The sequence below is a fragment of the Phycodurus eques genome, chromosome 3 (genome assembly GCF_024500275.1).
Source record: "Phycodurus eques isolate BA_2022a chromosome 3, UOR_Pequ_1.1, whole genome shotgun sequence".
In the NCBI taxonomy this organism is placed as follows: domain Eukaryota; kingdom Metazoa; phylum Chordata; class Actinopteri; order Syngnathiformes; family Syngnathidae; genus Phycodurus; species Phycodurus eques.
In genome coordinates, this window is record NC_084527.1 from 10115692 (window position 1) to 10134021 (window position 18330).

Consider the following 18330-nt stretch of genomic DNA (forward strand, 5'->3'; position numbering starts at 1 on the left):
TAACAATATATTTGTGCATACGCCCGGTCTGAAGAGCTTCTAAATTTGTTTGCAGAGTATGAAAACAAGTACGAACACATTGATGAATTAGACATTTGTGGAATCTGTGCGTATACAAGGTTAGTGAATGAGGCCCAATGAGTATTCAGTATGATCAAAAGCGTAGGAAAAAAAAAGTCTGGACACTGTTTGAACTCACCGCACTGCACCACATTGGTTAAACCCACGTCACATGGTTTACGGACGCCATGTTGTCTCTAATCCCGTTATTGACTTGCATTAGCTTCGGACAGTTTTGGGCCTTTTAAATGCACTTTTGGCGAGTTTTGGCAAAAAGGTTGGCTTTGTGGGTGTCAGCTGTTCCACACATCCCGGACAAACCATACGGATGCAAAAAAGATTACGCCTTTGGGAGGTAAACCCTATATTAACCGAATAATAATTAAACACAATCTAGGATTAAATTTAAGAGATGACAAATTTATTTTGTGTCAAAAATTATGTATATATTTTAAACAGGGGTGCTCGCCAACGCAAGCCCTGTTTAAAAAAAAAAAAAAAATATATATATATATATATATGTATATATATATATATATATATATATATGTTGTTTTCATAATATGAGCCGATTTCTTTTGTAGTTCACTTACTGGCCATGATGATAATCTTAGATTACCATAAAGCACGTATAGTGTGAGGTTTCTGTGGGAAATATCCCTTATATATGGTCAATTTTGGAAATAGTCATTTGCGTCGCATTGCATTGTCTAGTGACGTTGTGTCAAACTGGTAACAATATGGCGCCCTCTCTTGTCACTGTCCAGACTTTCTTTTCTCCGGCTTTGGGTTTGATGGAAGCGCATGTGTATGCGGTGTGTTCGCCGGCTCACGTGGATGCCACAACACAGCCTTGGTGGATTTCCTGAAAATAGTCCCATTAAAGTAGCGCTTTTGTTTCAAACACTTAACTATCACCGTGTTTGTTTGATATAATCGTGTCTTTAACAGTCTGTTTGCTGTAGTCGTGCGTTGTCGTTAAATGTACAGAGATTTTTTTGTGTGTGCGCTTCGGACGCCAAGGGCCGTTACGCCTGTCAAATATCCCTCCGCCGTTTTTTTGTCCCCTTTCAAACTGTTTTGGTCTTTTCGATGTTAGCAACGGAAACAGCCCCAGACAGCACTCAAAATCAATTTTCAGATTACAAAATTATTTCGTTCGGATTAACGCAGCACGTTGGCAAGAGGTTCAACGCCCGCATTTATTTTAGGAGAATCGTTTTCACGTGTTGTCTTTTTTTAAAGCGTACCCCCCCCCCCCGCCCCTCCTCTTGATTTAAAAGCAATTGTACAGGTTGATAATTGGGCTAACCTAGAACGTTGACATTAGCCTGCTAGCCACCAGAGTGCTAACAGCGGCGGCTAACTGTCAACCAACCACAGACACAGTGGTCTCATCGTCGACGAGAGAATTTGCGGTGTCAAGCTGGTCATTTTAAGACGCCGTCTTTTATGGGCTCGCCATGTCAATGAAGGCCGGTGGAAATCGCAGCAAGCCCGGCGGTGGCAACGCCGCTGGTGCCGGAGGAAGCGGCGGGGGACGACAGAATCTGGGCAGGTCTGTGCGAATCGAAAACGTTCAACCTAGCGACGAAATACAACGACGGATAGGCGTACTGTGGCCTGTTTCCCGGACGAGATCACATTTGGTTAATCTTAGTGTCGTTTTTAAGAGATGACATACCCGCCTTGTGTCCGTTTTTGTGGGGTACGGGAGTGCTGAGGGCCTTGCGACGTGTTGGTCACCCAGGGAGCAACCGAGCTAACGCGGCCTGTCCGCTCGCTCCGGGTATTGCACATTAACGTCACCAATACGACTTTATTCATGTATTTAAGACATTTTCACCCCTATCATATTTGTGTGCGGACCACCTTCCAATGTTGGTTTAGCTTGGGTTATTTAGCCTTTTGCCATCTCGTAATTGAACGCTCTGGGCTCGGTTAAGCTAATCAGACGCTTGTCACCTGAACGCATCGTAACATGTAAAGCGATGCTGCCACATGTGTATTATAGTATATATTTTTAATACACTAACGAGGAGTGTTGGCGTGTGTGTGAGAGAGTGCAGAAATGGTAAGTACGCTGTCTGTCAACCTTGACGTCGCCCCGCTCATGTGAAATAATAATAATGCCCTTCAAGTGTGACTTTTAAATGCAATGCCCGAAGGATCAGGTGATCGCAGAGCTGTCAGCGAAATTAATTCATTTGAGCACGGCTCCTTATTCACTTGGTCACTGGCACAGCACAGTACGCCCTGTTTGTTCACTGCGTAGCGTTTCATTGAGGCAGCCTTTTTTTTTTTTTTTTTTTTTTTTTTTTTTTTTTTAAAAAGCTACATTTAGACACGCATCCCATTCTATTTGTCCAGGGGATTTATACGAGCCGATATTGGTGGAAAATTATGCTCAATCTTTCAGTTCAATATGTTTAATGATAGCTAATATCTATTGATTAGACGGAAGGCACTTTAGCCTGCATGTGATTGCATACCGGGCCACGTTCCAGCCGCCGAACAAGGTGCATTCTAGGACATGCTCAACGAATAAGATAAATTTTAGGATGTGATTAAAGTAGAACGCAGTGTATTTTACCGGACGAATATGTGTATTTGAGGACACGCTCAATGAATGACGTGTTATAGGATGTAACAAAAATAAATCTGTGTACTAGAAGAATAAGGTGCATTTGAGGACATGCGCAATAAATAAGTTGCATTCTACGACGTGACTATAAGAAGGTGAATTATTGAGCGTGACTATAGGAATAAGCTGCATTGCTGGACGTGACAAGAGTACTGTGCATTTTACAAGAATAAGGTGTATTCGAGTACACACACATTTTCACGTAGAATAAGGTGTATTCTAGGATGTGACTATAGGAAATAAGTGTATTTTACAGAAAGGATAAGGTTTAGGACATCCTCAATAAATAAGGTGTTTTGTTGGACGTGCCGATAAGAATAAGGTGCATTCTTAGGCGTGACTATAGGAATAAGGTGCATTGTTGGACGTAACTTTAAGAATAAGGTACATTGTTAGACGCGACTTCTAAAATACACTGCATTTTACAAGAATAATAAGGTGCATTCGAGGACATGTGGAATGATGTCTTATTGTAGTGTATTGTATGTGACTATAGGAATAAAGTGCATTTTACTGGAAGAGTAAAGTCTATACTAGATTATGCGCAATAAAGTGCATTCTGGGACGTCATAATTATAATGCTACATTCACACCGGACTCGAAGGTAACTATTAGGCTTGACACGATCAGGATTTTTGGGGCCGATCACCGATCAGCAAGTTTAAAAAAACCGATAACCGGTCACCGATCCGATCACAAGATGGTGTCCATTTACATGAGTTGTTTATTTATTGTATCTACTTGTGTACTGTATACTGAGTACTGTATCCATCCATCTATCCATTTTCTATACCGCTTATCCTCACTAGGGTCGAGGACGTGCTGGAGCCCATCCCAGCTCGAAATTATTCTCTAGCATTTTAGACAAAAGTTAAAACATCAATGACCTCTAGGGGGCATTCAAAGATTGGCCACTGACATAAGTTTAGGTCAGATCAACATTGCAACATGAAATAAATAATGGCTGCTAACTTACTTTAAATTAATTTGCTGCAATTAAATTACTTTAATAAATACTGTTAATGACATGCTTACTCTAACTTTCTCACTGTCCCAGCTATATGGACCTGTGTTGTCCAGAGTTTGCCTTTTTTTTCCCTTTTTTTTTTTCACGCTGCGTTGCTTGAACGCGGCATTTTCGTCCTTGTGTACATTCTTCAGGTGCCCGATCAAATTTGTGTTGATGCATTTAGATGACGTTCCCCACAATGTACTTCAGTTGTGCACAGACTGCAAATAACTTGCGTGTTGTCTGTCTGAGACACCGCAAAATAGTCCCACACTGATGACTTATTTTTAACTGACAAGATTGAAAAAAACTTTATTGGCCGTCAGATAGTTCGTTTTGCGCCACAAAACACGTGGCAAGGCTAAAAATAAACTAGCTTTTGAATTGAAATGCAACGGCGACGCGGCGTTAAATGTCTTGTGCAGAGCCAATCGATGATGTCATTGATCCAATCGGAGAATTATGACATGAAAGCGATCAGCATAAATGCTAATTATCGGCCGATCAATAACACCGATCAGATCGGCGTAAAGTCTAGTAACTATTGCCTTGGGTTACTCTTGCAAGTTTGATTGTGGTAGTATTTATACACACTGAACATGCATCACGTTGATGTCCTCCTCCCACCTCAGTTCTCTTAAGTGTGTCATCGGTCAGGGGGCATGACCTGCCCCCTGACTGGTTAGCTTTTTTTAAAAAAAAAACAACAACAACAATGTATTTTTATCCCCCCCCCCCCCCCTTTCACAGTTCTACTTCCCATTCCAGTCCCTCAGTCCTGCGACAATCACATCGTAGGTGTGAGTGTGAATGGTTGTTTGTTTCTGTGCCCTGCGATTGGCTGGCGATCGGTTCAGGGTGTACCCAAAGATAGCTGGGATAGGCTCCAGCAGCCCGCGACCCTAGTGAGGATACACATGACTAGATCCAGAAAAGGGGCTTTCTTGGACATGTTTAATGAGTCAGTTGAATTATAGGATGTGACTATACGAATAAGGTGTATTTTAGGATGTGAGAAATGAATGTGGTACATTTTACTAGAAGAATAACGTGCATTCTCTGACATGGTCATTGAAAAAGATACGTTATCTGACATGGTGAAAGAAACAGTACATTTTACTATAACAAGGTAAATGTCGGACGTTTCAAGAATAATATATATTCTAGGACACGATGAGAGACATGACAAAGATACAACCCCAATTCCAATGAAGTTGGGATGTTAAACAAAAATAAAAACAGAATACAATGATTTGAAAATCATGCTAAACCTATATTTAATTGAATACACTACAAGACAAGATATTTAATCTTCCAACTGATAAACTTGATTGTTTTTAGCAAATAATTATTAACTTAGAATTTTATGCTTGCAACATGTTCCCAAAAAGCTGGGACAGGTGGCAATAAAGACTGAGAAAGTTAAGGAATGCTAATCAAACACCTGTTTGGAACATCCTAACAGGCTAATTGGGAACAAGCAAAGGTGGGTGAGGTTCCCCTCTTTGTGAACAAGTGCGTGAGAAAATAGTTGAACAGTTTAAGGACAATGTTCCTCAACGTACAATTGCAAGGAATTTAGGGATTTCATCATCTACGGTCCATAATATCATCAACAGGTTCAGAGAATCTGGAGAAATCACTGCATGTAAGCGGCAAGGCCGAAAACCAACATTGAATGCCCGTGACCTTCGATCCCTCAGGCAGCACTGCATCAAAAACCGACTTCAATGTGTGAAAGATATCACCACATGGGCTCAGGAACACTTCAGAAAACCATTGTCAGTAAATACAGTTTGGCTCTAAATCCGTAAGTGCAACTTGAAACTCTACGATGCAAAGTAAAAGGCATTAATCAACAACACCCAGAAACGCCGCTGGCTTCTCTGGGCCCGAGCTCATCTAAGATGGACTGATGCGAAGTGGAAAAGTGTTCTGTGGTCCGACGTGTCCACATTTCAAATTGTTTTTGGAAATTGTGAACGTCATGTCCTCCGGGCCAAAGAGGAGTTATGGAGGCAAAGTTCATAAGCCAGCTTCTGTGATGGTATTGGGGCTGTGTTAGTGCCAATGGCATGGGTAACTTACACATCTGTGAAGGCACCATTAATGCTGAAAGGTACATACAGGTTTTGGAGAAACATATGTTGCCATCCAAGCAACGTCTTTTTCATAGACGCCCCTGCTTATTTCAGCAAGGCAATGCCAAACCACATTCTGCACATTACCACAGCATGGGTTCGTAGTAAAAGAGTGCGGGTACTAGACTGGCATGCCTGCAGTCCAGACCTGTCTCCCATTGAAAATGTGTGGCGCATTATGAAGCGTAAAATACGTCAACGGAGACCCCGGACTGTTGAACAGCTGAAGCTGTACATCAAGCAAGAATGGGAAATAATTCCACCAACAAAGCTTCAACAATTAGTGTTTTCAGTTCCCAAATGTTTATTGAATGTTGTTAAAAGAAAATGTGATCTAACACAGTGGTAAACATGACTCTGTCCCAGCTTTTTTGGAACGTGTTGCAGCCATAAAATTCAAAGTTAATAATTATTTGCGAAACAATAAAGTTGATCAGTTTGAACATTAAATATCTTGTCTTTGTAGTGTATTCAATTAAATATAGGTTGAACATGATTTGCAAATCATTGTATTCAGTTTTTATTTATTTAACACAACATCCCAACTTCATTGGAATTGGGGTTGTACATACAGTACAGTGGCATGAAAAAGTATTGTCCCCCTTCTCAAATACTTATATTTTTGCATAGTTTCCCCACTTTAATGTTGAAGATCATCAAACCAATGTGAACTTAAAATGCTGTTATTAAAGGGTGATTTGATTTATGAAGGGGAAAAAAAATTCAGTTACCTGGCCCTGTGTGAAAAAGCAATTACCCCCCCCCCCCTTGTTAAATCATGAATTAATTGTGGCTAATTTAAATTTTTGGTATTTTTCACTGATATCACCCAAGCCTAATTACCTCCAGACCTGTTCAATCTAGAAATCACTTCAACAAAATCTGTCCTGACAAAACCAAGTCGGACAAAAAAAGAAGTAAACTGCAACAAAATGACAGGATGTAAAGAAAATCAAGAGCAGTTGAGAAATAAAGTAATTGACATCTATCAGTCTGCAAAGGGTTACAAAAGCTACCGTATTTTCACGACCATAAGGCGCACTTAAAAGTCTAAAATTTTCTCCAAAATGGACGGAGCGCCTTATAATGTGGCCCGCCTTCTGTGTGCACAGAGTTCCAAAATCTGTAAATGTTGTTGTAACTTTGATGAGTGCTCCGCTTGACTGATTGGGAGCATTTCCTGCCGACACGCTGCTTATATAGAGGAAAGGCGGATGTAACTGAGGACAGCATGCGGACGTTAAAGGGGGAAGGGTGCGCGTGAAGGAGGATGCTAAAGGCACGCCCCCAGTAGGTATATAGCGCCGGTATGTGCATTGTGCAAAACATCGGTTTGGCTAAGGACCCCCGAAAATGGCACCTGCGAAGAGACACGCTTACGAAGCTCAGTTTAATCTGCAAGCTATCAGTTACGCGGAGGAAGATGGGAATCGAGCAGTCGCGAGAGAATTCAAGATCAACGAATCCATGGTTCGCAAGTGGAGGAAACAGGAAAACGAGCTTCGCCAAGTCAAGAAGACGAAGCTGAGTTTCCGCGGAAACAAGGCAAAGAAGAAGTTGGAAGACAAACTCGAGCAATGGATTAATGAACAAAGGGCAGCCGGGAGAAGCGTCTCTACAGTCACCATTCGACTGAGTGCAATAACTCTGAGCTTGCCATCATTCCGGGAGGCTTGACGAAGGAACTCCAACCGGTGGACATCGCTGTAAACCGGGTGTTCAAAGTGAAGTTGGGAACGATGGATGACAGATGGCGAACACAGCTTTACTAAGACTAGCAGGCAGCTAGTGGCGAGTTACGCCACAATTTGTGAATGGATTGTGGATGCTTGGGCGAACGTGTCTACTTGCACTGTCGTTCGAGCTTTTGTAAAAGCCGGCATTATTTCTGAGGAGCCGCACGGCAACGAGACTGACTCCGACAATGACGAGAGGGAACCTGGCGTGTTTGATGGAGAACTTGCCCAGCTGTTCATTTCGGATACGGAAGATGAGGACTTTGGATTTGTGGATGAGGATTGATCAAAAAATAACGTGAGTACATTGTTAAATACTTCAATAAAGTACAACCGAACTCAGTTTTACTCCCGCTGCCTTTTTAAAAACAATGTTTTAGTGTGCATGCATGCTACCGTATGTTTTAAGCTAGCGTATGTTTTACCATGCTTGCGCCCAATAATTCGGTGCGCCTTATGTATGTGTTAAATACAAAAATAGAGCCGGTAACTGAGACTGCGCCTTTTAATACGGTGCACCTTATGGTCGTGAAAATACGGTATTTCTAAAGCTTTAGAATTCCAGCAAACCATAGGGAGAGCCATTATCCTCACATGGAGAAAACATGGAACAATGGAGAACCTTCCCAGGAGTGGCCTGCCGGCAAAGATTACCCCAAAAGAACAGCAATGTCTCATCCAGGAGGCCACAAAGGAACTCAGGACAACTTTTAAAGAACTGCAGGCCTCCCTTGTCTCGGATAAGGTCAGTGTTCATGACACAACAATAAAGAAGAGACTAGGTAAAAATGGCATCCATGGCAGAGTTCCCAAGGTGAAAACCACTGCTGACCAAAAAGAACATAAAGGCTCGTCTAACAGTGGGTACGGAAAGTTTTCAGACCTCCTTCAATTTGTCACTCTTTGTTATATTGCAGCCATTTGTTAAAATAATTTTACGTTATTTTTTTTTTTCCTCATTAATGTACACACAGCACCCCATATTGACAGAAAAAAACTTTCTGCATCTTCATTGGAGTCCAGCTGTGCTTGGTTATACTGATTGGACTTGATTAGGAAAGCCACACCCCTGTCTATATAAGACCTTACAGCTCACAGTGCATGTCAGAGCAAATGAGAATCATGGGGTCAAAGGAACTGCCTGAAGAGATCAGAGACAAAATTGTGGCAAGGTACAGATCTGGCCAAGGTTACAAAAAAATTCTGCTGCACCTTAAGGTTCCAAAGAGCACAGTGGCCTTCATAATCCTGAAATGGAAGACGTTTGGGACAATCAGAACCCTTCCTAGAGCTGGCCGTCCCGCCAAACTGAGCAATTGGGGGAGAAGAGCCTTGGAGAGAGAGGTAAAGAAGAACCCAAAGATCACTGTGGCTGAGCTCCAGAGATGCAGTCGGGAGATGGGAGAAAGTTCTAGAAAGTCAACCATCACTGCAGCCCTCTACCAGTCAGGGCTTTATGGCAGAGTGGCCCAACAGAAGCCTCTCCTCAGTACAAGACACATGAAAGCCCGCATGGAGTTGGCTAAAAAAACCCTGAAGGACTCCAAGATGGTGAGAAATAAGATTCTCTGGTCTGATGAGCCCAAGATGGAAATTGTTGGCCTTAATTCTAAGTGGTATGTGTGGAGAAAACCAGGCACTGATCATCACCTGTCCAATACAGTCCCAACAGTGAAGCATGGTGGTGGCAGCATGATGCTGTGGGGGTGTTTTTCAGCTGCAGGGACAGGGAGACTTGTTGCAATCGAAGAAAAGATGAATGCGGCTAAGTACAGGGATATCCTGGATGAAAACCTTCTCCATAGTGCTCAGAACCTCAGACTGGGCCGAAGGTTCACCTTCAAAAAAGACAATGACCCTAAGCACACAGCTAAAATACCGAAGGAGTGGCTTCAGAACAACTCCGTGACTGTTTCTCAATGGCCCAGCCAGAGACCTGACTTAAACCCAATTGAGCATCTCTGGAAATACCTGAAAATGACTGCCAACCAACGTTCACCATCCAACCTGACAGAACTGGAGAGGATCTGCAAGGGGGAATGGGAGATGATGCCCAAATCCAGGTGGGAAAAACCTTTTGCATCATTCCCAAAAAGACTCATGGCTGTATTAGCTCAAAAAGGTGCTTCTACTAAATATTGAGGAAAGGGTCTGAATACTTATGGCTGTGTGATATTTCCGTTTTTCTTGTTTAATAAGTCTGCAAAAATGTCGTCAATTCAGTTTTTTTCTGTCAATATGGGGTGCTGTGTGCACGTTAATGTGGGAAAAAATAATTTAAATGATTTTAGCAAATGGCCGCAATATAAAAAAAGTGAAAAATTTAAGGGGGTCTGAATACTTTCTGTACCCACTGTACTTTTGCAAAAAAAAAAACCATCTGACTGATTCCCAAGACTTTTGGGAGAATATTATATGGACTGACAAGATGGAAGTTGAGCTTTTTGGAAGGTGTATGTTTTGTTACATCTGGCGTAAATGTAGCACAGCATTTCAGAAAAAGAACATCATACCAACAGTCAAACATGGTAATGGTAGTGTAATAGTCTTGGGCTGCTTGCTCCTTCAGGACCTGGACAACTTGTTGTGACTGATGGAACCATGAATTCTGCTCTTTAACAGAAAATTTTGTCGAAGAATCTTCAGCCATCAGTTTGTGACCTTGAGCTGAGGCGCACTTGGGTTCTGCAGCAGGATAACAATACAAAACACACCAGCAAGTCAACTTCTGCATGGTTTAAAAAAGCAATTTTAAGGTTTTGGAGTGGCCAAGTCAAAGTCGAGACTTGAATCCGATTGCAATGTGGCATGACCTTAAAAAGGCCGATGATGCTTGAAAACCCTCCATTTTTGCTAAATTCAAGCAATTCTGCAAGGAAGAGTGTGCCAAAATATCTCCACAAAGATGTGAAAAACTCATTGCCAGTTATAGAAAACACTTGATTTCAGTTGCTGCTGCTGAGGATGGCCCAACCAGTTATTAGGTTTAGGGGGCCATTACTTTTTTTACACAAGGCCAGGTAACTGAATAGTTTTTTTCCTTAATAAATGAAATCACCATTTAAAAACACACACATTAAGTTCACTTGGGTTGTATTTGTCTGATATTTACATTTGTTGGGGAAACTGCAAAAATCAAAGAATTTGAGAAGGGGGGCCAATACTTTTTCACAGCACTGTACATAGGAGAATAAGGTCAATTGTAGGACGCAGTGGAAGAACACCTAGGCTAAACAATGCTTGACCTCCAGCTGTGGACAAGTTGTTCAATGATTTCTGTAACTAAAAGGCTTCAAGTTCGATCACCATAGTGTTACTGCTATGAACGCGTTCGTTTTTATGTATGTGTTAAAAATGTTTTCATGACAGTAAACCTGTTCTATTCTTAATTTAGACACTTCACTCAAAAAGGGCTGTGGGAAATTTGAGCTGCCATGTTGCATTCATGGACTGCACGCTGTTACTAGAACTGGATTTATTGCGTGTGTGTGAATGTGGTCCACGCTGCTTCAATCTCAGTCAGTTATCTACGTGTTGGTTTCTTGGAATTTCTGTCATTCCATCTAACGGGAAAACTACGATCACTTCACTTTGCTCATAAGAACATGAGAAGCAACATGTCATCTGTGACATTTTTATTTTACAGGGGAAGACACAGTGGTAAAGGTCCTGCAGCGGTAAGTAACCTGCTTGAACACTTTGATTTAGTCAGTGGCTACTCTGCTGTTTTCAAAGTAATTTAGTGAAGCTGTTTGAATGTAGTTGTATTACTAATTAACCCAATATTTTTGGGGTAAAGCATGGGAACATGAATAATAAAATTAGCTATAAAGAGCGAGTCAAAATCTTAGTTGCATGCAAGCTTCAGATAATGTTGCCGCTTGAGTGGGGAAAAAAAATAAATAAAAAAAATCGGGTTACCTTTATGCCCCCACTTGGGTAAGGAGAGCCACAGTCATTGATGCACCTTCAGCTATTGATTGAACAGAACAAATACAAAATAAGAACACTCGCAAGTACTGCTGTAGACCATAACTGAAGCCCAGAAACTCACAATTAACTAACCAGCCAACCCGACTCCAACTCCTGATGCCACGTCCCTTAAAGGCACTCATCTAAGACATAAATACATGTACAATAGATACAATTTATAAAAACTGTTTATTTATTTACATTCATTTATGTTTTCTAATATTTTTATACAATGTGATGCTATTTTTCTTCATTTAAAAACATAATGACAAAATGTGGTTTCGTTTTGGAGAGGCTGGAATTGATTAAATGGCATTTCAATGGGGGATAGTTATAAGTAAATTGAATTATGACCTTGGTTACGGAACAAATTAAACTCACAAGTCAAGGTACTACTGTATTTATTTCCTCTTCAGGTCATTTTCAATGGAGTGTATGCGAACATGAGGATGGTCCACGTCTTGACATCAGTTGTGGTATGTTCACTTTCCAGATAACCGAATGCTTTCCGCAGAATTCCATTTATAAAAAATAAAAAAATAAAAAAAAAGTCTCTAACCTTGACACAGCAAAGCCAGCAGTACAAGATAACATTGTGACTCATGATTACTGTCTGTCTTAGTCATGCAGTAGTTTCCTCAAAATGTCCACACGGCAATAAAGCCCAGGCGATTTGCTTAGGTAGCTGCTTGCTTTAACAAAATGCATTGATCAGTCATCAGTCTTTTACAGCAGATGGTTTCTAAATGTGTCTTTAGAGCATGTCAATTGACATTGATGATTCAGTGTATGCGTGAATAAATGTTCACCAAATTTAATTACATGAACGATGATTACAGGGGACCAAGTGTGAACTGAAGGTGAAAAATGGAGCAGTCTATGAAGGAGTATTCAAGACCTATGGTCCAGAGGTAAGGTGGCAGTCTCTTGTCATTCAGGCTCACTGCAGAGGTGGTGCTGATAAAGTCCAATTCTTTCAGTCTGGCCCTTCTCTTTCCCTTTTAGATTGTCACTCTCCTTGGTGCAACCCCTGTGAGGCCATTTTGTCTTCACCAAATTAAATGCTAAACATAAACAAATGCTAAATAGAGAATTTATGAGAGATGAAAATTTGACTGAACTGACTTTTTGATTTTGGGGAAAATTAACCAATTGCTAAATATTATTTTATTGGATTGAGTGAGTCTTTGCATGTTCTGAACTCCTTTTTCGACACCAATGTCATACTAAGTAGAATAATATCGCTGTAAGAGGTGTTGCATGGTGTGGCTGTAGCTCAATTTACATAGCTGACATTATATTGTCTTTAGACTGCAAAGGGAGTCTTTAGTTAACAGCGCCTGTGCTATGTTGCAGCCAAGAGGTGCACTCCATTGCTTCAAGACACGATTAATCTGGAATACATTCCACTCAATGGACAGGATTATTAAAAATCAGCCATTATATTATATGCTCCTGGCTTTATCCAGCACCTTTTCAGAGCAAGTGGCATATGCTGATACTTTTCATTTATAGCACAGAAATGTGATCTTTTGTCATGATTCTGAATCCTTGTGCCATTTTTTTGTTTGAAATCAGTCAAAAGATATTGAGCTTTTCTCAATTTTTGATTGAGTATTCCAGAATGAAGTGGTAAAAAAGAGCATTCCATGAATAGTAACTAAACATCTTCAGATATTACTACTTAATTCACACAATTCACCATTTGATGATGATACATAAGTATGAGTAATTAACAAACGGACAGACAAGTCGTTTTTGTTAATGGATTTGACCTCTACTGAGGTCTACGCCCTACGAAGCTGACCTCTAATTTACACTGAGTTTCTTTGATGTCCCCCAGTGTGACTTGGTGTTGGACGCAGCCCACAGGAAGAGCCCAGAGCTAAGCGTGGGCCCCAGGAAAGAGGACATTGTGGAGAGCATTGTCTTCAAGGCAGTCGATGTTGTCGCCGTGTCCTTCAAAGACGTTGACCTTAACTTTGCAAGGAAAGGTACGCAACATATTATTGAGTCATCAACGTGATTCCTATACGTACAAAACTCATGAAGCATTCACAATGTGAAAAGGCGACTTTGTCACTTTGAATTCACTCACAAATAAACACATGGCTGAGTGAATCAGTGCATACACACGATGTATTGATCTGCCCCGTATTAACTACCAAGCAGGGACTCTGTCATGTGTCTGCTCTGAGAGGCTGCTCGTTGAAGAATAATGCATCCATCGATTGGCCCGAAGCCCTAGTGCAGCGAGAGCACTCAATAAAGACTGAATGACGCCGTCTAATTCATCTTGACCCAGACAGTTTTCCTTTGAGAAATATTGACTGGGCTTTTGTTGTCTGAAAATGAACAGGTGTAACAGTGTGAAGTGTGATAGCTACAGATAGTGATGCAATATTAATTGACCTGTTGAAGTGCACAATTGTATACTATCATTGCTAATATCATACCGAATTTGAGTATTAAAGACTGCAAACCTTCTGACTTGATGATGTTCCTGTATATGATCCTATAAATTTAGTTTTACAAAGCCATGCTGTTTATCATATTGTGTCTTGTAGGAATTGAGTGGTTCACCACTCTGTCATTTTGTCAGTCCATCTTCTGACTTTTTGTCATCTTTCTGTCTCTGCTCTCCCATGGTCTAGTTTCCTCAGACACAGGTAATGAATTACTTCTGTTTTGTCCTCTCATCTTTCTGTCGCACAGACTGTCTCTACTTCTAAATTAAACCTGTTGCAATCGCTCATGCTGCTGCTCATGCCCTGTATGGTAATTCTGTCAGGGATTCGGCTGCTTTAGCTTGCAGCTTAAAAATAAGAATCAAAAACAGTGGAACCTCCAAATTCTACTGCCCTTGAGGCCATATCCTTTATTTCCCCTCACAGTGAAGCATCTTTTTTCTCTGTACGACCAAACTTAGAGAAAAATATTCTAAAGTTGCATGATACTGTGCTAAGGACTAGGGTTGGGCATCGTTTGAAATTGAGCGATTCGGAGTCCGGTTACTTAGTTCGACTCCGGTTCCAAACGATTCTCGATTCCGATTATTTTAGGGGGCTGGGTCAAAAAGGTTTACATGGTATATATAAAGGGTGTCCAAATTATGAAGATCCATTTTCTTAGCAGCCCGCAGCATAGACTAAAATGAACATTTGACTCGTATGAACTAAAAGGCAATGTGTGTGGAAATAACCCAATTGACTTAATATTCATTCATTGTTTCAGCTAAAAGTTAAATATAGCATTATTAAAAGTTATTTTAACTTTTTTAACTATTTTTTTTTTCCACTCACCCAGTTGACTGAGAGTTGACTTCACTGACAGCATAATTAAAATAACTATTTTAACAATGCTATATAGCTGCCCCTGTATTCTTTTCATGGTGAAAAATTCCTTTGCACAATATAATCTTATTCCAATTCTTATTTGCACTGAGGCGACTGGTCATTCATTTTAACAAAGTTAAGACACACTTTTGTTTGCCGTTGGGCACAAGCACGTCATCGTGCACGCTTTTTCGTTGCTTTTCGCCACTTCTTCTTCGCGGGTGGAGGACTAGGCATCAAAACTGGGAACCAAATTTTTTTTAATTTGACCGGTTCCGGGAGAACCGGAACGTTAGTCCCTGTTCCAGGAGTACAGAACCGGAACGTTAGTCCCGGTTCCAATCGGTTCTTGATTCTCGATGCCAACCTTACAAATTACTTTCACAAAACGTGAGCATATCTCATGAGACTTTACCGGCGCAACCGTCAAAGCACAAATTCTGTCCGTTTAAAAAAAATATTTAACACAACACCTCAACATTGAGAAGAACTCGACGAGATGGTTATCAAACACCGAAATTTACATGGCTTCCAGTCAAAGCGGTAAAACTCAAGTGTCAATTACAGTAATCTGTTCAGAATTAATAAATTCACCTATTTGCATTTTTTTGTCTGTGGAACTTATCTTCAGCGAATTCATAGTTTTTGTACTCTTAGTGAAACGCCTTAAAATGCTGCCAAAACCCTGTCTCAATAGGAGTTGGTGTCAAGGAAGTATGTTGACGTGATACATCTCGCTTTAGAGACAAGCTTTGTATTTTGGGGAGGAGCTAAGTGTAGTCTGGGTTGTTAGTGGCAGTTATGCAGTCTTGTGTACATGCACACTTTGGTGTAAGTCAAATCATCTAAGCAAATTTTTAAGGGTAATGTAAAATGAGTTTGAAATAAGATGATGATAGTGGTATATTTACAGTTTCAACTATTGATATGGGCATTTATAAACACTTTGGGGAGCGGGTGTGCCAATTGTGGTTTTTCGCCATTCGCGGCAGGGCCGGATTACTGTACATGCATCACTTGTTATAAAAGTTGTTTGTAATTTGGTTTTACAGGGTAACTACTTTAAATTCAAGTTTAAAAGTTTTGTCACTGTTGGGATTATTTATTGACAGTTTTACTTGTTTTGTGTTTTATAAAGATGTTATTACACTTTTTGTTGGCCCCTGGAATGGTTTATTTCCATTTTTACAATTTAAATTTGAATATATTGAAGGTCAACCAGTGTCCTAGAGCGAGATTTATTCAGTTTAAGAGGTTCCACTGTAGTTGAACTTGTTGTTGCTTTCAGCGGAAGATCAGTAATTTTCCACCATGAAGCATTTTCTGTAGACTCCTACAGAGTTTATACATCTGTGAAGATTAGACATTTTTGCTCATGCCATCATGCTTCCATCTCGATCAAATTTTTTAGTTATAGTTTTGGTTCAGCAATACAAGGCTAACCATGAAGCAGATATTTTTCAAACTGTCCAACAGTTAACAGATGAGATTAGGGCCACCTGGGATAGTGAACCAAACATTTAATTTCCTTTGAAAGCAACAGGTTGTGCAGTTACTCTTAAATCATAAAAAAAAGTGAAATTGCTCTCTAACAATCGGATTCAAATGTCAGAATTTTCCAACAACCATCTGATTGACTGCAGACTAAACACATGCTTGCTTCGCCTCACCCTGTATGTGCAACTTCCATGATGGACAGTGCTCATAAAGCATGTCGGCCAGGTCTGCTAACATATAGCAGATACTTTAACCATCCTGATTCTTGCTTTTAATATTACGAGTGGACCTAAAAACTTTCCTCCCTCCAGATTTTTCCTTTAAAATGTTGCCTTGATGGTTCATTAATACATTTAAGACGTAATGAATTGTTTTTTTGCCACAATGATATTTGAGCCACTCTAATTGTGTAAGGCTTGCACATATTATTTGATGACTACATAAACCACTAAGAGACCTTGTGACAAAAATCCTGAAGGCATGTGTGCTTTGGTGCATAAGCAATAAGCGTGCGGTTTCCCTGCCTGTGTTTGTGTGTCTGCAGAGCATAAAGGTATATCCTTGCGTGTCTCAGATAACTTCACAGACTCCGCAGTCAGTGGAAGGATCAATGGTGAGCATAAAGAGAAAGATCTCGAGCCGTGGGATGGCGGAGAAACCCACAATTCTGACAGCCTCGAATCTCTGGATACTGATGTGGTGAGGAACAAGATTCAAAGCCACAACAAACACTAACCAATGTGTTAACCAGATGAATTAACCTCGTATATTGTTTTAGTCAAACGGCTGGGACCCCAATGATATGTTCAAGTACAACGAGGAGAAGTATGGAGTCTTGTCTACGTATGACAGCAGCCTGTCCACATATACGTAAGAATATGTCTTTCTTTTGTTGCATTAACCTTTTTGCATCTGTTCTGTTTTGAATAGGTTTTTTTGTCTTTAATTTTGATGAAGTCATGACATTTTTCCCATGGAATCAGTCACTTTGGTCTATTAATACTTCAATTTCAGCTAATCTTATTATTGTAGCATGACTGTTTATTGCTCCCTAAACGTATACAGCATGTAAACAAAGGATGCATTGCCTATATAACAGTGCCTGGCTAAGTATTGCCCGTTTGCCACATGCAGCCAGATTTGTTCTTTAATCCGATCCACAGAGCATTTACATGATGAAGTCCGATATTTAGTTTCCCCAAAATTGGTGAAGTAAATGCATTTCACAGTTTTTTCTTTTTCTTTAATTTATAAGTGGTCAATTTATTTATTGAAAATAATACATTCAAAATACAAACAAAAGTACATGTATTTTGTTTTTTTTATAAAATAATACTACTTTTATTAATAACAAATGAGATGTTTCCCCTGCGATTGGCTGGCAACCAGTTCAGGGTGTCCCTGAACTGGTTTCCCCTGCGATTGGCTGCCCGATGATAGCTGGGATAGGCTCCAGCACTCCTGCGACCCCTGTGATGATAAGCGGCTCAGGAAATGGATTGATGGATGGATGTTTCCCCTGTCAGGGGTCACCACAGCGAGTCACTCGCATGATTTGTTAGAATTTTTATAGTGATAAAATTAACCAATTTGCATATTTTTTTGCGTGCATATTTTAATTTCCATCATCCATTTTCTTCCGCTTATCCGAGGTCAGGTAGCGGGGGCAGTAACTTTAGCAGGGAAGCCCCTCTCTCCCCAGCCACTTCATCCAGCTCTTCCGGGGGGATCCCGAGGCGTTCCCAGGCCAGCCGGGAGACATAGTCTCTCCAGCGTGTCCTGTGTCGTGCCCGGGGTCTCCTCCCAGTGGGACATGCCCGGAACAGGCATCCTAATCAGATGGCCGAGCCACCTCATCTGGCTCCTGCTGATGCAGAGGAGCAACAGCTCTACTCTGAGCCCCTCCCGGATGACCGAGCTTCTCACCCCATCTCGA

General features: G+C 40.8%; 1 protein-coding gene across 11 annotated transcripts in view; it reads left to right on the forward strand.

Annotated features, from left to right (window-relative positions):
• The first annotated feature begins 833 nt into the window (after positions 1–833).
• Positions 834–18330, forward strand: part of atxn2 (ataxin 2) — a 38726-nt gene continuing 21229 nt past the window's right edge. For 3 of the 11 annotated variants that reach the window (XM_061671962.1, XM_061671964.1, XM_061671965.1), the window contains exons 1-8: positions 7984–8335; positions 11237–11267; positions 11979–12038; positions 12402–12473; positions 13406–13556; positions 14217–14231; positions 16939–17093; positions 17173–17264. In XM_061671962.1, coding sequence (XP_061527946.1) covers positions 8196–8335; positions 11237–11267; positions 11979–12038; positions 12402–12473; positions 13406–13556; positions 14217–14231; positions 16939–17093; positions 17173–17264 — 716 coding nt within the window. In that variant the 5' untranslated portion in view covers positions 7984–8195. Of the gene's footprint in view, positions 1619–2113; positions 2135–7983; positions 8336–11236; positions 11268–11978; positions 12039–12401; positions 12474–13405; positions 13557–14216; positions 14232–16938; positions 17094–17172; positions 17265–18330 lie in introns of those variants that run through there. The other 8 variants (XM_061671963.1, XM_061671972.1, XM_061671968.1 and 5 more) reach the window with 7 other exon arrangements.